General features: G+C 46.6%; 1 protein-coding gene across 3 annotated transcripts in view; it reads right to left on the reverse strand.

The window, feature by feature from the left end:
* LOC137377219 (deformed epidermal autoregulatory factor 1 homolog) overlaps window positions 1-21,774 on the reverse strand; it is a 322,407-nt gene that overhangs the window by 29,626 nt on the left and 271,007 nt on the right. For all 3 annotated transcript variants that reach the window (XM_068046757.1, XM_068046756.1, XM_068046755.1), the window contains exons 11-12: window positions 10,173-10,426; window positions 7,301-7,378 (exon numbers count right to left, since the gene is read on the reverse strand). In XM_068046757.1, coding sequence (XP_067902858.1) covers window positions 7,301-7,378; window positions 10,173-10,426 — 332 coding nt within the window. The remainder of the gene's footprint in view (window positions 1-7,300; window positions 7,379-10,172; window positions 10,427-21,774) is intronic.

Genomic DNA, 21,774 nt, shown 5'->3' on the forward strand with positions numbered 1-21,774 from the left:
GTAATAGATGATGACTACACTAAACTTATCGAAGATATCAGTGCAAAATGTGATATCTATAAAAAAATACAGGAGAGTGCAATCGCAACCCATAGTGAGTCTCCCATTAGCAACTGTAGCGATGAACTTGAAGATATGGGATAAAGAGAAAAACATTTTTATTCTACACTTTATAGAAGTGGTGACTAGATTCAGTCTGTCGACAGTAATTTATAGTAAAGACAAAAAAGTAATAGTGGACAAGATAATGGAAAGGTGGATAGGAACAGGACTGGGAGCACCAGCTAGATTTCTAACTGACAATGGAGGAGAATTTGTCAATGATGAATTCAGGTGTCTGTGAAAATATAAATATTGCACCAATGCACACCGCAGCAGAATGCCCTTTTAGTAATGGGATTTGTGAGAAATCATGCTGTGATTGACTAACTGCTCAGAAAAGTTTAGCAGACCAGCCAAATTGTAAACTGACTACTGCTCTGGCGTGGGCAGTACATGCGAAAAACACACTTCAAATGGTCAGGGGCTACAGCCCCTATCACTTAGTTTATGGCAGGACTCTGAAAATACCTTTTGGTAATGTGGGATCATCCCCCAGCTTTAGAGGGGACTACAATTAGTTCAATTTTTGCGGAAAATTTGAATGCTATGCATGCAGGCAGAAGAGTATTTATTAAGGTGGAGGTTTCAGAAAAAATCAGGACAGCTTTGAGGTATCGGATCAGGCAATCAGAAAAGAATTTTGATACTGGGGAGATGGTGAATTACAAAAGAGAAGGGCAGAAAGAATGGAGAGGCCCAGGAAAAGTTATAGGCACTGATGGCAAAACAGTGATTTTGCAACATGGCAACCAAACCATTAAAGTACATTCCTCGGGGCTTATTGGCACTAATTATACATTGACAGAATCTGAACAAATGATGGACGCTGCTGAAGCACCATGTACTTCACATGCACATATGTCGGACCTTTGCGAGCAACTGATTGCGGCAGATAGTGGGCTGACTGAGAGTAGACCAAGTGATAGTGAAGATCCAGATAAGGCCATTTATCCCAAAGGTCAGCTATCGAAAGTTGGGACTAGAGTGGCATATATGCTAGAAGGGACTAGTGAATGGAGGGAAGCCACCATTATAGGAATGGCAGGAAAGGTCACAGGGAAATACAAACATTGGCTGAATGTCCAAGAGGGACAGGATATCAAACCTGCAGATTGGCAGAGGGAAGTGAAAATGTGGAAGGCCAAAAAACATAGCATAAGTTCAGACCTTGGGCCTGAAGATGATCACAGTCCAAGGAAAAGGTCACAAACTTGTGAAAGGAAGTCTGGTTGTAGCAGGAACAGGTCAAGTAGTAGTAGTCTAGAAAGGGACAGGAACTCCCGTAGGGGACGTGGTTTCACTAGAGCAAGGACCAGAGAGCAGGCGAGGGATGACTCAAGAAGTAGGAGCCCTTACAATAGAGAAGCTCTAGTGGCTACTAACAAGTCAGATGGTAAATTGATAAAGGATGCCAAGCAAAAAGAGCTTGACAGATGGAGAGAGTTTGGCGTATACATGGAGGTGCCAGATAGAGGACAACCAGCATTGTCCCATAGATGGATCTGTACAGAGAAAGTACTTCCCGATGGTACGTATGAAGCAAAGGCCAGACTAGTAGCTCAGGGATTTGAGCAACAACTAGGTGACCAGGACTCCCCAACAGCAGGAAAAGCAAGTTTGAGGATTTTCCCAGCCCTTTTAGTGACCACTCATGGGAATGTAAGTCCATTGACATCAAAGCAGCTTTTTTGCAAGGGGAGAAATTTCAAAGGGAAGTATTTTTAAAGCCACATAAAGAAGCTGGAGATATAGAGGGGACATTATAGAAGCTAAAGTGTGTTTATGGACTAAATGATGCATCCAGAGTATGGTAATTTTAGTTAGGTCTGTCCTACTAAAAGATGGTTGTATTCAACTAAAGGTGGAACTGGCAATGTTTTATTGGTACTATGAAGAAAAACTAGCAGGCATTTTCTTGATGCATGTGGACAATTTTCTGTGGGGAGGATCTGTGGCATTTGAGAAATTTGCGGTAGATAAAGTTCTACAGGAATTTAAAATTGGATGTCGGGCTTCCGGAGCCTTTAAATAAATAGGGTTGAATATTAGTCAGACGAAGTTGGGTGTAACTCTACATCAACAGTCTTACCTAGAGAATGTTAATAGGATCCCAATAAATCGGGCCAGACCCTCACAAAAGGAAGATTCTGCAACCAAGGAAGAAGTAGACCAGTTAAGGAGCATAATCGGGCAGTTGAACTGGTTGTGCACACAAACTCGGCCGGACGCTTGTTATGATGTATTAGAATTGAGCACCATGCTGAAACATGCTACTGTTGGGGAAGTGCTGAAAGCAAATAAGACACTGAAGAAATTGAATTTTGATAAATGTATACTCAAGTTTCCAGCACTGGGTGACCCAGAAGAAATGAAATTAGTCATTATTAGTGACGCCTCACATGCTAATCTTCCTGATGGCTATTTGAGTGCAGCAGGGTTAATTACATTTTTGGTGGGAAGAAATGATAAATGTTGTCTATTAGCCTGGGAATTCAAGAAAATAAAGAGGATAGTTAAAAGCACATCAGCTGCTGAGACACTTGCACTGATGGAAGCAATAGATATGGGTATGTATTTATCGAGTATTTTAAAGGAACTCTTAAGGGGCAATCAGAAAGGTTTTCCTACAGAATGCTACATAGATAACCATTCTCTCTGGAACCATGTCCAATGACAAAGTGTCGCAGAAAAGAGGTTGAGGATTGATCTCGTGAGTATAAAAAATGTTGGAAAGAGAAATTTTCAAAATAAAATAGGTTGACACAAGTCATCAGTTGTCGGATTGTTTTACTAAGAGAGGTGCTTGTTCGAAAAAGTTGTTGGATGTCCTTGAAGAGGGCCGACTTGTGTTCTAAGTTAATTTTTACAACAAGATCCCTTTTTCTTTAAACAAGTTTTTATAAAGAGGGGAATAGACTGCATGTTAATGGCTGGTGCTGTTGAAAGTAAATGATAAATAATGTAAAAATGTGTAATTATTTTGTTTTTATTTCTTTGTTATACATATAATATATATGTATTTAATTTAAAGAAAAAAGGGGGAATGTGTTAGGGTCTGAAGTTCTGTTAATGGATGATAAATACCTGGTAGTTCAAGGTGTGCATGTGTGTGTGGCCAGCACTGGCTGGAGGTGTCGTTTGCAGGGCAGAAGCAAGCAAAATACAATCTCCACCAAAGCATCCTAGTCTCAGTGTCTTCTTCACAAACAGGCTTGGATATTTATGTAACACTTGTGAACTGCCAAGAGACAAAGGAAGACCCAAACCTGGCCTTATTGTCACTCTGATCCACACCTCTCATAGCTGACATGAAATCACCTGCACAGCTGTTAAATGGAAGAAAATATAAGACTACTCTGCCAAGCAAATCCTTCAAGTGACCAGGAGGAAGTGAGACAACAACTTACTGAAGCACAGGTAAGAGGAGAGCAACACTTCAACAAGCATGCTAAATCCCTACCCAAGCTGTTGAAAGGACAAACTGTACATGTACAGGATCCAATCCATGAAAACCTGGAGCCGAGCAAAAGTTGTTGGTGAAGCTGAGACCCTAAGGTCATATATCATTGAGACTGAAACCGGTAACCAAATGAGAAAGAACAGAATCCATATTCGGCCTACACCTGAGCTGGAACAACAGAAACATAACTATGCAGCGAGACAACATTAACAACATCAACAGCAAGTAACACAACATCGCCTGCACAGTGTGCCAACTCACCACTGAGAGCAACAAATGCCAAATCTACAAGATGGAGGCACAACATCATCTTACCATCCAAGCAATACTGTGAATAATGTTTAGAAAAAGAATACACTATAAAAGACCCTATAAAGGGGTTCAAATTATTTCCAAAAGTTGGTTGATAATCTTCTTTAGTTATGTTGACAGTTATATGGATATAGGGGCATTTTCTTTTTAAAGAAAAAGGGATGTTATATATTGTTATACTTTCTGTAAAGTGCTAGGAACTAATTGTTTTGTGTAGGTGTTCCAGTGGGGCCACATTCATGGCTGCACTGAAGTCATGTGATATGTAACAGAAAACCAGTTTCACCAGTCCTACAGCAGGCAGCATGATGGCTGAACAAATAAATGAAAAGCTTAAGCCTTTCCAAGTTTAAAGTGTGATTATTTCCAACCTCTGGGAACCAGAAAACAACAAGAAGACATAACACAAAATAGCAATGTTTTTATATTCCATTCCCCTCGCAATAACTTACAACATTCCATTTGCCTTCCTGATCACTTGCTGTATCTGCATACAAACCTCTTGTAATTCATGTACCAGGACACCCAGATCCCTCTGTACCTCAGAGTTCTGCAATCTTTCTCCATTTAATGTTGCTTTTCTATTCTTCCTGCCAAAGTGGACAAGTTCACATTTTCCCACGTTATATTCCATTTGTAAAATGTTTGCCCACTCACTTAACCTATCTATAGCCCTTTGCAGATTACTTATGTCCTCTTCACAACTTACTTTCCTACCTATCTTTGTGGCATTAGCAAATTTAGCAACCACATATTCGATCCCTTCATCAAGTCATTGATATAAATTGTAAATAGTTGAGGCCTCAGCACTGACCTCCACTCGTTACATCTTGTCAACCCAAAAATGACCCATTTATGCCTACTCACTGTTTCCTGTTAGCATAGAGGATTGGTTAGCTAATATGTTACCCCCCAATGCCATGAGCTCTTATTTTGCTTAGTAAACTTTGATGTGGCACCTTGTCAAATGCCTTCTGGAAATCTAGGTATAGCACATCCACAGGTTCCCCTTTATTCATGTTGTTTGTTACTTCCTCAAAGAACTCCAATAAATTCGTCAAACATGAAAAAAAAACTATTGATACATGAGATTTTTATTACAGATTTATTTAATTAACTGAAATTAAATTCCTTAGCTGCCGTGGTGAGATTAGAATTCACATCTCTGGATTACTAGTTTAGTTAAACATAACAATCGTGTTACCATACCCATCTCCTATCCTATCTTAATGTGTTTTCCCCGCTATTCCTGGTGACGTTAACGTGACTTCCCTGCTATTCCCAGTGGATGGTAAAACCAAAAAGCAAAGTACCCAAAATTTCTTTTTGAAAACAGGAAATCTCAGTCTGTGACTGCCTTTCCTATTTGTTCACAATTACATCCAGAAACTCATCACCCAAATAATCCATATGCAACCAGCAGATTGCAGACTGTCATGAAAACCCTATATGCCAAATAGGAAATATTAATTTAATCGGTTGGAACCTTGCCTGAGACTTTTACTAGAAATTGTTACAAATAGCTTTTTAAAAAAAAGAATAGCTGGCAGCCAAGATGGCCACTGCAATTTACATATGAAACACCAACAGAGTAGACTGGACACAGCATGACTGATTCAACCTAGCCAGAACAATGAGGTGCTCTCTGATTAAATTACCTGAAATGACTTTATTAGTATGGTCATCAAGGGCCATTGCCACCTACTGACTTTGAAAGAAGTGTGACTGGACAGTTTAAGGAGTAAAGCCTTGAATATTAGAGAAGCTACCAGAAGGACCTCATTAAAAACATAAAGCAGTTTGGGAATGTCATGTGACTACCTGTGCATCTCTGGAGAGATTAAGCGTTGACTCAGAAAGCAGAGCACAGTAACTGTAAGCCATCAAGGCAGCAGCTCTCTCCCTGTCTCTCCAATAAAGATCCAGAGAAGACCCGGCTGCAATTGGTAAAGCCTACTCTACAGACCACCACTTTAATCCTGAGACGTGTGAGGTGATGCATTTTGGGAGGACTAACCAGGCAAGGGAATATACAATGGATGGTAGGACCCTAGGAAGTACAGAAGGACCTTGGTGTACTTGTCCATAGATCACTGAAGGCAGCAGCACAGGTAGATAAGGTGGTTAGGAAGGCATATGGGATACTTGCCTTTATTAGCCGAGGCATAGAGTATAAGAGCAGAGAGGTTATGATGGAGCTGTATAAAATGTTAGTTAGGCCACAGCTGGAGTACTGTGTGCAGTTCTGGTCACCACACTATAGGAAGGATGTGATTGCACTGGAGAGGGTGCAGAGGAGATTCACCTGTTGCCTGGGCTGGAGCATTTCAGCTATGAAGAGAGACTGAAAAGGCTAGGGTTGTTTTCCTTCGAGCAAAGAAGGCTGAGGGGGAACATGATTGAGGGGCATTGCTAAGTTAGATAGGAAGAAACTTTTTCCCTTAGTGGGGGGTGGTGGGGGGAGGGGGGTCAATAACCAGGGGGCATAGATTTAAATCTATTTAAAGGAGGTTTAGAGGGGATTTGAGGAAAAATATGTTTTCACCCAGAGGGTGGTTGGAATCTGGAACGCACTGCCTGAAGAAATGGTAGCGGCAGGAACCATCACAACATTTAAGAAGTATTTAGATGAGCACTTGAAACGCCATAGCATACAAGGCTACAGGCCAAGTGCTGGAAAATGAGATTAGAATAGTTAGGTGCTTGATGGCCGGCACAGACACGATGGGCCGAAGGGCCTGTTTCTGTGCTGTATAACTCTATGACACCACAACCAACAACTAGGGGTCAAGGGTCAAAATCCCCTCTTCTGCCTAATGGAGCCTGAGAAGCAAGCCCGAATCGTGCATGTGGCCCAGCAAGGACTTCAGGACTACAATTTCAACTAAGGACTCTGGGTTTGATACTCAGTATTTAAATTCTGTTTATTCCAGACTCTACTCCAACCACCCAACTCTGTTTTTCCCCTCTGTAATCTATTTGTGTGTGTGTCTCTCGTGTGAATGTGTGCATGAATGCATAGCGTATTTTAGTAATTTTAACCGGTTTAGAGTGTTAAGAATAATAAACTTACATCTTTCTTGTTTAAACTCAAGAAAACCTGTCTGATCGGTTCTTTGGCAATTATATTAGAGGAACAGGAGCAAGTGGTCACTGAAGTGGTAAGTTCAATCACAGTGTTAAAAAAGGATAAACCCTGATGCGGTCAAACCAGAGAAGGGGCGAAAGGGGGAGCCTGAGACCTCTTCATCATCTCATCGTAACAAAACACTCAAAGGTCTGACTCTGCTTCAAAGCAGCACAGCTTTCTAAATGGGCAAGTATGGGTCAAGTACAGGGAAGCACGGCACCGGCATCTCATGAGCTCCATCCCACTGCTCCCGTCAGTAAGCCAGGAAAACATGTGATCATTCTCCTCTCACTCACCTTGATGATGATCTCAGTTTTTCCATCCACTTCGTCGGCTGTGTGAAATGGCACCTGAGTCTGGTACTGGTTCAGGCTCTACATTTAACAGGAAACAGACTGTTTGTCAGTGAAATGCACCTCAGCCTCATTTAATGCTTCCGTTCAACTCCTGTCAACAGTTTAAAACTTAAAACCAATTTGCACCTCACGATCTAAACATGGTTTTAAACATCCCATATCATGCACACCCCTTGTTAACTTCACCCCCTCATTAGCCTCACCCCCTCGTTAGCCTTACCCCCTCAGCCTCACCTCCTCAGCCTCAACCCTTTGTTCGTCTCACCTCCTCAGCCTCAACCCATTATTCTCACCCCCTCAGCCTCAACCCATTAGTCTCACCCACTCAGCCTCACTCCTTCGTTAGCCTCACCCCCTCATTAGCCTCATGACCCTGGAGACTCGAGGGGTGAAATCCCACCTCCAACTATTTTGGAACAAATGTACGAAACAGAAATCCGAACTCGGGCTTTTTTTTTTACCCTAAAATTACTGATGGAAGGAAATTCTCCCAATTAATTTCAGTCTTTATTTAGTCAGGCGGAGAGGAAGAGCAGGGCAGAGAGGAGCGCTGTAGAAGGTTTTCAAGGCGAGAGTTGGTAGAAAGGGGGAGAGTTATGTTGGGGATGGGAGAATGGGTGGAGAAATTAAGGCCAAGACCAAGAAAGGTGAAGACTTTCTCACTGAAGGTGCAATGGAGAAGGGGGATTCACAGAAGGTTGCAGTAAGAGACTGAGGAGGATTTTATACTTGAAGGACCATGAGCCTGTGTCGAGCAGAAGGGACAGCAAGTGAGTGGGCCTTAGCGGGCGATCAGATGTTGCGACCTACTCTGGATGATTTGGAGGTTACAGAGGGTGGTGGTTGGGAGGCCAGTGGAAGTGAAGTAAGGAATGGTGATGATGAGAACATGGTGAAGGTTTTCAGCAGCAACGGAGATGTGACAGGGGCAAAAGGGGTAATTCTGCAAAGGTCGGGGTCAGTAGTCTTGGTTATGAATCGGATGTGGGCTCAGAGCTCAATAGAACCCCAAGGTGACTTACTCCCAAGGCAAACAGCCAGGGAGCGGGAGGCAGCAGTGCAGCTGGGGAGTCAGAGGCAGCAGTGCAGCTGGGGAGCGGGAGGCAGCAGTGCAGCCGGGGAGCCGGAGGCAGCAGTGCAGCCGGGGAGTCAGAGGCAGCAGTGCAGCTGTGGAGCGGGAGGCAGCAGTGCAACCAGGGAGCGGGAGGCAGCAGTGCAGCCGGGGAGTCAGAGGCAGCAGTGCAGCCGGGGAGTCAGAGGCAGCAGTGCAGCTGGGGAGTCAGAGGCAGCAGTGCAGCTGGGGAGTCAGAGGCAGCAGTGCAGCCGGGAAGCCAGAGGCAGCAGTGCAGCCGGGGAGCCAGAGGCAGCAGTGCAGCCGGGGAGCCAGAGGCAGCAGTGCAGCCGGGGAGCCAGAGGCAGCAGTGCAGCCGGGGAGCCAGAGGCAGCAGTGCAGCTGGGGAGCGGGAGGCAGCAGTGCAGCCGGGGAGCCGGAGGCAGCAGTGCAGCCGGGGAGTCAGAGGCAGCAGTGCAGCTGGGAAGCCAGAGGCAGCAGTGCAGCCGGGGAGCCAGAGGCAGCAGTGCAGCCGGGGAGCCAGAGGCAGCAGTGCAGCTGGGGAGCGGGAGGCAGCAGTGCAGCCGGGGAGCCGGAGGCAGCAGTGCAGCCGGGGAGTCAGAGGCAGCAGTGCAGCTGTGGAGCGGGAGGCAGCAGTGCAACCAGGGAGCGGGAGGCAGCAGTGCAGCCGGGGAGTCAGAGGCAGCAGTGCAGCCGGGGAGTCAGAGGCAGCAGTGCAGCCGGGGAGTCAGAGGCAGCAGTGCAGCTGGGGAGTCAGAGGCAGCAGTGCAGCTGGGGAGTCAGAGGCAGCAGTGCAGCCGGGAAGCCAGAGGCAGCAGTGCAGCCGGGGAGCCAGAGGCAGCAGTGCAGCCGGGGAGCCAGAGGCAGCAGTGCAGCCGGGGAGCCAGAGGCAGCAGTGCAGCCGGGGAGCCAGAGGCAGCAGTGCAGCCGGGGAGTCAGAGGCAGCAGTGCAGCCGGGGAGTCAGAGGCAGCAGTGCAGCCGGGGAGTCAGAGGCAGCAGTGCAACCAGGGAGCGGGAGGCAGCAGTGCAGCCGGGGAGTCAGAGGCAGTAGTGCAGCCGGGGAGTCAGAGGCAGCAGTGCAGCCGGGGAGTCAGAGGCAGCAGTGCGGCTGGGGAGTCGGAGGCAGCAGTGCAGCTGGGGAGCGGGAGGCAGCAGTGCAACCAGGGAGCGGGAGGCAGCAGTGCAGCCGGGGAGTCAGAGGCAGCAGTGCAGCCGGGGAGCCAGAGGCAGCAGTGCAGCCAGGGAGCCAGAGGCAGCAGTGCAATCGGGGAGCCAGAGGCAGCAGTGCAGCCGGGGAGCCGGACACAGCACTGCAACCAGGGAGCGGGAGGCAGCAGTGCAGCCGGGGAGCCAGAGGCAGCAGTGCAGCCGGGGAGCCAGAGGCAGCAGTGCGGGGCAGGGGGAAGATGGTGATGGTTACATCAAAGCTCTGAGAGCAGGGGGACCAGGGCGGGAGGGGGGTGGGGGGCGGTGAGGCAATGACGACTCCCACCCCCACCAAACTACCACTCCTGCTGGTCAGCTGAGTTGGGGTTGGAGCTGGGATCTATTGTGGGTTGGGGTTGGGGTCATGGGGTGGGGTGGGTGGGTCCTGGGTTGTGGCCCGAACCTCTACATTGCCAGCCACATGATGCAATCCTGTCCTGCTATTAACATCGGGGCCGGTGTGTTTACAGAGATTATCCCAGCTACTGTAACATGTACTTCACCTGCCGTGACACAATGCGAGTGCCACTCACCCCTTTCCTCTCACGGTCTGCCTGCAGCTTGGCCTGTGCAATGGCGCCATCTTTTGAAGCGATGCTGGCTTGCTTTGCTTGCTCGATCAGTGTTTTCAGCTGCTGAGCCGTGGCCATCAATGAGTTGACCATTTCTTCTAGGTAGAGCCAGCTGCGTTGTTCAGCTACCTCTAACCCATTCAAAGCTGTGGGCGAGATGGCCTTGGTCGGGGTTGGAGGAGTTGGCACTGCAAGGGCAGGGAGCGAGGATAACACTATAGAAAGGAAAGGAAGATGGTGATGGTTACATCAAAGCTCTCAGAGGCATCATTATCCAGAGATGTGAAGCTGTCACACCATCTCAAATACTCTGTTACACATTGCGTTGTGAATATCACTTCTCAGCTGCGTGTTGGATTGTCACCAAATTTCACTCAAACTATATTCAAAAGCAGATCAAGAAATGAGAGTAGATTTTATTCCCACCCATTTTATGCTCACCTGTCCTGGAGGTATGACTGATATTGGGATACATCCCATGGGTATGACCAGAGTCGGGGTAAGCCCCATGGGTATGAAAAATCTTGGGGTACATCCCATGAGTACGATTCCCCCTTCTGCTGCTTTTCCTAGTGCCAGTTCTTCAGTGAGATTTGCAGGGTGTCACAGGACGATCACAGCTCAGCCTTCAGAATTTTAAAACCTCTCTATTAAATCTCCTCTTACATTCTCTGCGCTAGTATAAATTGTCTTGATATTTCAGCCTGTGGCTGGGCCTGGGATCTGATCCTGAGACCTAATCCTGTTCCTGATACACACACGTACACTTTCCATAGGACTCACTGGTTAAAAAAAAAAGAGAAGCCTTGCTTCCTGGAAGCAGGCTACACTAGGCCTGGTATTGTGCAACAAGATAGGATTAATTAATGACTTCATAGTTAAGGTGCCCCTAGGTAGCAGCGATCATAATATGTTTAAATTTTACATTCAGTTTGAGGGAGAGAAGAGTGGGTCCAAGACTAGTATTTTAAACTTAAATCAGGGCAATTATGAGGGCATGAAAGGAGAGCTAGCTAAGCTGAACTGGCAAATCAGGTTAAGGGATAGGTCAATAGAGATGCAGTGGCAGACATTTAAGGGGATATTTCAGAATACACAGAATAGATACATTACAACTAGAAAGAAAAATTCCAAGGGTGGGACCCAGCATCCATGGTTAACTCATCCATGGCGGCACAGTGGCGCAGTGGTTAGCACCGCAGCCTCACAGCTCCAGCGACCCAGGTTCGGTTCTAGGTACTGCCTGTGTGGAGTTTGCGAGGCCTCCCTGTGACCACGTGGGTTTCCGCTGGGTCCTCCGGTTTCCTCCCACAACCAAAGACTTGCAGGCTGATAGGTAAATTAGCCATTATAAATTGCCCCTAGTGTAGGTAGATGGTAGGAGAATGGTGGGGATGTGGTAGGGAATATGGGATTAATGTAGGATTAGTATAAATGGGTGGTTGTTGGTTGGCACAGACTCGGTGGGCTGAGGAGCCTATTTCAGTGCTGTATCTCTCCATGATCTAAAACAGTCAGAGACAGTATCAAACTTAAAGTAAAGGCCTATAATTGCAGGTCAGAAGATTGGAAAGAATATAAAAAACAGCAAAGAATGACTAAAAGATTGAGAAGGAAGGTAAAATTAGTGTACGAGAGAAAGCGAGCTAGAAATATAAAGATAGATAGTAAGAGTTGCTATAGATATTTATATTATATTCATAAATATAGATATTTTTAAAAAAAAAGAGTTAACAAAGTCAGCGTTGGTTCTATAGAAAGTCCTCAGGTTGAAGTCCTAAATTGGGAGAAGGCTAATTTCGATGGCATCAGACAGGAACTTTCAAAAGTTGAATGGGAGAGGCTGTTTATAGGTAAAGGGATGTCTGGCAAGTGGGAGGCTTTTAAAAGTGAGATAGGAAGAGTTCAGGGCCGGCATGTTCCTGTTAGATGGAAGGACAAGGCTGGCAAGTTTAGGGAACCTTGGTTGACGAGGGATATTGAGGGTCTGGTCAGGACAAAGAAGGAGGCATATGTCAGGTACAGGCAGCTGGGATCGAGCGAGTCCCTCGAGGAGTATAGGGATGTAGGAGTACACTTAAGAAGGAAATTAGGAATGCGAAAAGGGGCCATGAGAGTTCCCTGGCAGATAAGATAAAGGATTCAAAGAACAAACAAAGAACAAAGAACAGTACTGCACAGGAACAGGCCATTCGGCCCTCCAAGCCTGCGCCAATCTTGATGCCTGCCAAAACTAAAACCTTCTGCACTTCCGGGGACCGTATCCCTCTATTCCCATCCTATTCATGTATTTGTCAAGATGCCTCTTAAACGTCGCTATCGTACCTGCTTCCACCACCTCCCCCGGCAGCAAGTTCCAGGCACTCACCACCCTCTGTGTAAAGAACTTGCCTCGCACATCCCCTCTAAACTTTGCCCCTCTCACCTTAAACCTATGCCCCCTAGTAACTGACTCTTCCACCCTGGGAAAAAGCTTCTGACTATCCACTCTGTCCATGCCGCTCATAACTTTCTAAACCTCTATCATGTCACCCCTCCACCTCAGTCGTTCCAGTGAAAACAATCCGAGTTTATCCAACCTCTCCTCATAGCTAATGCCCTCCAGACCAGGCAACATCCTGGTAAACCTCTTCTGTACCCTCTCCAAAGCCTCCACGTCCTTCTGGTAGTGTGGTGACCAGAATTGCACGCAATATTCTAAGTGTGGCCTAACTAAAGTTCTGTACAGCTGCAGCATGACTTGCCAATTTTTATACTCTATGCCCCGACTGATGAAGGCAAGCATGCCGTATGCCTTCTTGACTACCTTATCCACCTGCGTTACCACTTTCAGTGACCTGTGGACCTGTACGCCCGGATCTCTCTGCCTGTCAATACTCCTAAGGATTCTGCCATTTACTGTATACTTCCCACCTGCATTAGATCTTCCAAAATGCATTACTTCACATTTGTCCGGATTAAACTCCATCTGCCATTTCTCCGCCCAAGTCTCCAACCGATCTATATCCTGCTGTATCCTCTGACAATCCTCATCACTATCCGCAACTCCACCAACCTTTGTGTCGTCCGCAAACTTACTAATCAGACCAGCTACATTTTCCTCCAAATCATTTATTTATACTACGAAGAGCAAAGGTCCCAGCACAGATCCCTGCATAACACCACTAGTCACATCCCTCCATTCAGAAAAGCACCCTTCCACTGCTACCCTCTATCTTCTATGACAGAGCCAGTTCTGTATCCATCTGATTCCAGAAGTATATCAAGAGTAAAAGGGTAGCTAGGGAGAGAGTCGGTCCCCTTAAGGATCAGTGTGGCAATCGATGTGTGGAGCCACGGAAATGGGCAAGGTCTTAAATGAATATTTCTCATCCGTATTTACCGTGGAGAAGGTCATGGAAGCTAGTGAGTTCAAGGGAGGGAACACGGATATCCTGGAGCATATCAACATTGCAAAGGAGGAGGTGTTGGAGGTTTTGAAGTGCATTAAGGTGGATAAATCCCCAGGGCCTGACCAGGTGTATCCTAGGATGCTATGGGAAACAAGGCAGGAGATTGCTGGGGCCCTGGCAGAGATTTTTGTATCATCGTTAGCCATGGGTGAGGTACCGGAAGACTGGACGATAGCTAATGTTGCACCTTTATTTAAGAAGGACAGCAGGCATAAGCCAGGGAACTACAGGCTGGTGAGCCTTACATCAGTGGTGGGAAAGTTATTGGAAGGGATTCTGAGAGACAGGATTTATATGCAGTTCCGAAGAAGAGTCACTGACCCGAAACGTTAACTCTGCTTCTCTTTTCACAGATGCTGCCAGACCTGCTGAGTGGTTCCAGCATTTCTTGTTTTTATTTCAGATTTCCAGCATCCGCAGTATTTTGCTTTTATTTCAGGATTTATATGCATCTGGAAAGCCATGGTCTGATTAGGGATAGTCAGCATGGCTTTGTGCGTATGAAATCATGTCCCACGAATTTGATTGAGTTTTTTGAGGAGGTGGCCAAGAGGATTGATGAGGGCAGGGAGATGGACGTTGTCTACATGGACTTTAGCAAGGGCTTTGACAAGGTCTCACATGGTAGGCCGGTCCAGAAGGTTCGAACACATGGGATCCAGGGTGAGCTAGCAAATTGGATACAAAATTGGCTTGGGGATAGGAGGCAGAGGGTGGTAGTGGAGGGTTGTTTTTCAGTTTGGAGGCCGGTGACCAGTGGTGTGCCGCAGGGATCTGTGCTGGGCCCTCTGTTGTTTGTCATATATATTAATGACTTGGATGTGAATATAAGGGGCATGATTTGTAAGTTTGCAGATGACACCAAAATTGGTGGTATAGTGGACAGTGAAGAAGGTTGTCTAAGGTTACAACAGGATATAGATCAACTGGGAAAGTGGGCAAGGGAGTGGCAAATGGAATTTAACGCAGACAAGTGTGAAATGATGCATTTTGGGACGTTAAACCAGGGCAGGACATATACAGTGAATGGCAGGGCCCTGGGGAGTGTTGTTGAGCAGAGAGACCTTGGGGTGCAAGTACATTGTTCCCTGAAAGTGGCAACACAGGTAGACAGGGTGATGAAGAAGGCGTATGGCATGCTTGCCTTCATCGGCCGAGGCATTGAGTACAATAGTTGGGACGTCATGTTACAGTTGTACATAATGTTTGTTAGGCCGCATTTGGAGTACTGTGTGCAGTTCTGGTCGCCGCACTACAGGAAAGATGTGATTAAGCTGGAGAGGGTGCAGAAAAGATTCACAAGGATGTTGCCTTGAAGGTTTGGAGGGCTTGAGTTATAAAGAGAGATTGGATAGGCTGGGTCTGTTTTCCCTGGAGCGAAGGAGGCTGAGAGGGGACATGAAAGAGGTATATAAAATTATGAGAGGCATAGATAGGGTAGATAGCCAGCGTATGTTTCCCATGGTAGGGGTGACTAAAACTAGAGGGCATAGATTTAAGGTGACAGAGAGGAGGTTTAAAGGGGATCAAAGGGGTAAATTTTTCGCACAAAGAATAGTGGGTATCCAGAATGAGCTGCCTGAGGAGGTGGTGGAGGCAGGAACAGTAGCGACATTTAAGAGGCATCTGGACAGGTACTTGAATGAGCAAGGCATATTGGGATATGGAATTAATGCAGGCAGGTGGGATTAGTATAGATAGGCATTATGGTTGGCATGGACGCGGTGGGCCGAAGGGCCTGTTTCTATGCTGTACGACTCTATAACTCTATGACTCTAAAGTGAGTCTGGGGAATTAATAATGGATAATAAGGAGATGGCAGATGAATTGAACAGATATTTTGCATTGGTCTTCACTATTGAGGATACAAGTAACATCCCAGTATTAGCTGTAAGTCAGGAAATGGAAGGGAGGGAGGAACTCAAGAAAATTACAATCACCAGAGAGGTGGTACTGAACAAGTTGTTGGAGCTGTGTGCTGACCAGTCCCCAAGTCCTGATGGACTTCATCCTAGGATGCTAAAAGAAATGGCTAGTGAGATAGTTAATGCCTTCGTTTTAATTTTCCAAAATTCCCTAGAATCGGGGAAGGTTCCATTAGATTGGAAAATAGCGAATGTAACTTCTTTATTAAAAAAGGGAGGGAGACAGAAAGCAGGAAACTACAAGCCAGTTAGCTTAACATCTGCCTTAAGGAAAATGTTAGAAGCTATTATTAAAGACGCTATGGCAGGGCATTTAGAAAATTTCAAGGTACTCAGGCAGAGTCAATATGGTTTTGTGAAAGGGAAATCATGTTTAACCAATTTATTGGAGTTCGTTGAGGGAGTTACATGTGCTATGGATAAAGGGGAACCGGTGGATGTATTGTACTTAGATTTCCAGAAGGCGTTTGATAAGGTGCCACATCAAAGGTTATTGAAGAAAATAAAAGCTCATGCTGTCGGGGGTAACATATTGGCATGCTTAGAAGATTGGCGAGCTAACAGGAAACAGAGAGTAGGCGTAAATGGGTCATTTTCTGGTTGGCAAGATGTAACAAGCGGTGTGCCACAGGGATCTGTGCTGGGGCCTCAACCTTTTACAATTTATATAAATGCCTTAGATGAAAGGACCGAAGGTATGGTTGCTAAATTTGCTGATGACAAAAAGAGAGGTAGGAAAGTAACTTGTGAAGAGGACATAAGGGGGCTACAAAGGGATATAAATAGGTTAAGTGAGTGGGCAAAGACCTGGCATATGGAGTGTAAAGTGGGAAAATGGGAAATTGTCCACTTTGGCAGAAAGGATAGAAAAGAAGCATATTATCTAAATGGTGAGAGATTGCAGAGCACAGAGGTGCAGAGGGATCTGGGTGGCCCAGTGCATGATTCGCAAATGGTTAGTATGCAGGTATAGCACGTAATTAGGAAAGCTAATAGAATGTTATCGTTTATCAGGAGTGTTGTTAGAGTTGCACTCATCCAGGCAAGTGGAAAGTATTCCATCACACTCCTGACTTGTGCCTAGTAGATGGTGGACAGGCACTGGGGAGACAAGAAGTGAGTTACTCACTACAGAATTCCCAGCCTCTGACCTGCTCTTGCAGCCACAGCATTTATGTGGCAGGTCCAGTTTAGTTTCTGGTCAACGGTGACTCCCAGGGTGTTGATAGTGGGGGATTCAGCGATGGCAATGCCATTGAACGTCAAGGGGAGATGGTTAGATTCTCTCTTGTTTGAGATGGTCATTGCCTGGCGCTTCCCAGCCCATGCCTGGATATTGTCCAGGTCTTGCTGCATTTCTACACGGACTGCTTCAGTATCTGAGGAGTCAAGAATGGTGCTGAACATTGCACAATCATCAGCAAACATCCCCACTTCTGACCTTATGTTGGAGGGAATGTCATTGATCAAGCAGCTGAAGATAGTTGGGCCTAGGACACTACCCTGAGCAACATCTGCAGTGATGTCCTGAGACTGAGATGATTGACCTCCAACAACCACAACCATCTTCCTTTGTGCTGGGTATGACTCCAACCAGTGGAGAGTTTTCCCCCTGATTCCCATTGACTCCAGTTTTGCTCGGGCTGCTTGATGCTATACTCGGTCAAATGCTGCCTTGATGTCAAGGGCAGTCCCTCTGACCTCACCACTGGAGTTCAGCTGTTTTGTCCATGTTTGAACCAAGGCTGTACTGAGGTCAGGAGCTGAAGGCTCCTGGCGGGACCCAAATTGAACATCACTGAGGAGGTTATGCTGAGCAAGTGCCGCTTGATGGCACTGTGGACAACCCTTTCCATCACTTTGCTGATGATCAGGATAGACTGATAGGGCGGTAATTGGTTGCTTTGGATGTGTCCTGCTTTTTGTGCGCAGGACATACCTGGGCAATTTTCCACATTGCCGGGTAGTTGTAGCTGTACTGGAACAGCTTTGCTAGGGGCGTGGCTAGTTCTGGAGCACAAGTCTTCAGTACTATTGGCGGAATGTTGTCAGGGCCCATAGCCTTTGCAGTATCCAGTGCCTTCAGCTGTTTCTTGATATCACATGAAGTGAATAGGATTAACTGAAGACTAGCATCTGTGATGCTAGGGACCTCGGGAGGAGGTCGAGATGGATCATCCACTTGGCACTTCTGGCTGAAGATAGATGAAAATGCATCAGCCTTGTCTTTTGCACTGATGTGCTGGGCTCCCCCATCGTTGAGAATGGGGATATTTGTGGAGCCACCTCCTCCTGTCTGTTGTGTAATTATCCAACACCATTCAAGACTGGATGTGGCAGGACTGCAGAGCTTAAATCTGATCTGTTGGTTGTGCGATCACTTAGCTCTGTCTATCGCATGCTGCTTCTGCTGTTTTTCATGCAAGTAGCCGTGTTGTAGCTTCACCAGGTTGACATCTCATTTTGAGGTATGCCTGGTGCTGCTCCTGGCATGCCCTCCTGCACTCTTCATTGAACCAGGGTTGGTCTCCTGGCTTGATGGTAATGGTAGAGTGGGGGATATGCTGGGCCATGAGGTTACAGATTGTGGTTGACTACAATTCTGCTGCTGCTGCTGAAGGCCCACAGCGCCTCATGGATGCCCAGTTTTGAGTTGCTAGATCCGTTTGAAATCTATCCCATTTAGCATGGTGGTACTGCCACACAACATGATGGAGGGTATTCTCTGTGAAGACAGGACTTCGTCTCTGCAAGGACTTTTTTTTGTTTGCACTGGAGTGCTGACTTGGGTTGCATTAGAGTGCTATAGTGGGAGTTTGGTAACTGAGGATAATTAAGGGTTAATTTTATCTTAAATCTAATCTGTCTTTTATTCAGCAGATTAACTGAACAGTTGCTGTTAGGGTTGAAGAAGGTGAGTTTTAGACCAGCTTTAAAAAGGGTTCACTCAGGCTCTGCTTGCAGCTGCACCTTGTTAATTAGAGAATTGGCTTAAACCAGTTTTCAGGGGCGAGAGTCAGTCAGAAAAAAAGTGAGCCATCTTACAGTGCTGACTTTGTTTGCACTAGAGTGCTATAAGTGGGAGTTTGGTAACTGAGGAAGTTCGGTGAGGAGCTCCTTTCATTTCCTACCTGTCCTCAGAGTAAGGGGAGCCGAGAGCTTCCAAATAGCACAGCTGGCTGGGAGAAGACTCGGAGGGCGGAGTTCCGGACCGGTAAGTATAAAAAACCTACCTCGGGGTTTTGCGGCCTGCATCCAGGGAGAAGACTTGGAGGGCGGAGTTCCAGACTGTAAGTATAAAAAAAACTTACCTCTGGTAAAAAAAAAACTGAAAGTGACGTCACAGGAAAGCTGTGACCTGATTGGCTGGTTGGGAATTTTGACTGAATTTGAAAATAAAACATTGATAAAAATTGATGAAAACACTAATTAATAAGTAGAGTAACAAAAACCAGAGGGAGGAGATTACTGTATTTAGTTAGCATTTAATATTTATTGTAGGAATCTAGCACTAGGGACCATATAGTTAATTATAACAATTTAGTAAGGATTTAAAAAGTATATATTTATTTTAAATTAATTTATTAATTAGTGCGAGAAATGTCAGTTAGAGGGGTGAAGTGCTTCAACTGTGAGATGTGGGACGTCCGTGACGCTTCCAGCGTTTCGGACAACGACATCTGCAGGAAGTGTACCCAGTTGCAGCTCCTCACAGACCGCATGGATCGGTTGGAGCGGCAACTGGATGCACTTAGGAGCATGCAGGTGGCTGAAAGCGTCATAGACAGGAGTTTTAGAGAAGTGGTTACACCCAAGGTGCAGGCAGATAGATGGGTGACCGCTAGAAGGGGCAGGCAGTCAGTGCAGGAATCCCCTGTGGCTATCCCCCTCTCTAACAAGCATACCGTTTTGGATACTGTTGGGGGGATGGCCTATCAGCGGAAAACAGCAGCAGCCAGAGCAGTGGCACCATGGCTGGCACTGTTGTTCAGCAGGGAGGGACAAAGCGCAGAGGAGCAATAGTTATAGGGGACTCTATAGTCAGGGGCACAGATAGGCGCTTCTGTGGACATGAGACTCCAGGATGGTATTTTACCTCCCTGGTGCCAGGGTCAAGGATGTCTCTGAACGGACAGGAGGCATTCTGAAGGGAGAGGGTGAACAGCCAGAGATTGTGGTCCACATCGGGACCAACGACATAGGCAGGGTGAAGAGGTCCTGCAGGGGGAGTTTAGGGAGTTAGGTAGTAAGTTAAAAAACAGGACCTCCAGGGTTGTAATCTCAGGATTACTCCCTGTGTCACGTGCCAGTGAGGCTAGAAATAGGAAGATAGTGCAGATAAACAGGTGGCTGAACAGCTGGTGTAGAGGGAGGGTTTCAGATATCTGGACCATTGGGATCTCTTCAGGGGCAGATGGGACCTGTACAAGAAGGACGGGTTGCATCTCAACTGGAGGGGCACAAATATCCTGGCTGCAAGGTTTGCTAGCGTCACTCGGGAGGGTTTAAACTAGTGTGGTAGGGGGGTGGGAACCAGAACAGTAGGACAGCAAGTGAAATAAATGAGGGGGAACGAGTAAATAAGGCCAGTAAGACTAAGAGGAAGAGCAGGCAGGGAGATGTTGCGGAGCACAGCGGGACTGGTGGTCTGAAGTGCATTTGTTTCAATGCGAGAAGTATAACAGGTAAGGCAGATGAACTTAGAGCTTGGATTAGTACTTGGAACTATGATGTTTTTGCTATTACAGAGACTTGGATGAGGGAAGGACAGGATTGGCAGCTAAATGTTCCAGGATTTAGAAGCTTCAGGCAGGATAGAGGGGGATGTAAAAGGGGTGGGGGTGTCGCATTACTTCTAAGGAGAATATCACAGCTGTACTGCGGGAGGACACCTCGGAGGGGTCGTGCAGCGAGGCAATATGGATGGAGCTCAGGAATAGGAAGGGTGCAGTCATGATGTTGGGGGTTTACTACAGGCCTCCCAACAGCCAGCGGGAGGTAGAGGAGCAGATATGTGGACAGATTTTGGAAAGATGTAAAGGTAACAGGGTTGTGGTGGTGGGTGATTTTAACTTCCCCTATATTGACTGGGACTCACTTAGTGCTCGGGGCTTGGATGGGGCAGAATTTGTAAGGAGCATCCAGGAGGGCTTCTGGAAACAATATCTAGATAGTCCAACTAGGAATGGGGCCATACTGGACCTGGTATTGGGGAATGAGCCCGGCCAGGTGGTCGAAGTTTCAGTAGGGAAGCATTTCGAGAACAGTGACCAGAATTCCATAAGTTTTAAGGTACTTGTGGATAAGGATAAGAGTAGTCCTCGGGTGAAGGTGCTAAATTGGGGGAAGGCTAATTATAAGAATATTAGGCGGGAACTGAAGAATTTAGATTGGGGGCGGCTGTTTGAGGGTAAATCAACATCTGACATGTGGGAGTCTTTCAAACGTCAGCTGGGCAGAGACTGCTTGAATTGTGTACCTATCATAACCTCTGCATCACCAACTTGTTCTTTCACACTAAACCCTGTCACCAGGTTTCATGGAGGCACCCAAGATCACGCCGTTGGCACCAGCTAGACCTCAACGTCACAAGGCGTGCCTCCTGAAACAGTGTTCAAATCACACGCAGCTTCCACAGTGCAGACGGCAACACCGACCACTCCCTGGTGTGCAGCAAGGTTAGACTCAGACGAAAGAAGTTGCATCATTCCAAGCAGAAGGGCCACCCGCGCATCAACACGAGCAGAGTTTCTCATCCACAGCTGTTGCAAAAATTTCTAAATTCACTTGTAACAGCCGTTCAAAGCACTCCCACAGGGGATGCTGAGACCAAGTGGGCCCACATCAGAGACGCCATTTATGAGTCAGCTTTGACCACCTACGGCAAACGTGCGAAGAGGAATGCAGACTGGTTTCAATCTCATACTGAAGAGCTGGAACCTGTCATAGCCGCTAAGCGCATTGCACTGTTGAACTACAAGAAAGCCCCCAGCGAGTTAACAAAAGTAGCACTTAAAGCAGCCAGAAGCACTGCACAAAGAACAGCCAGGCGCTGCGCAAATGACTACTGGCAACACCTATGCAGTCATATTCAGCTGGCCTCAGACACCGGAAACATCAGAGGAATGTATGATGGCATTAAGAGAGCATTTGGGCCAACCATCAAGAAGATCGCCCCCCCTCAAA

Source organism: Heterodontus francisci, chromosome 14 (assembly GCF_036365525.1).
Source record: "Heterodontus francisci isolate sHetFra1 chromosome 14, sHetFra1.hap1, whole genome shotgun sequence".
NCBI lineage: Eukaryota > Metazoa > Chordata > Chondrichthyes > Heterodontiformes > Heterodontidae > Heterodontus > Heterodontus francisci.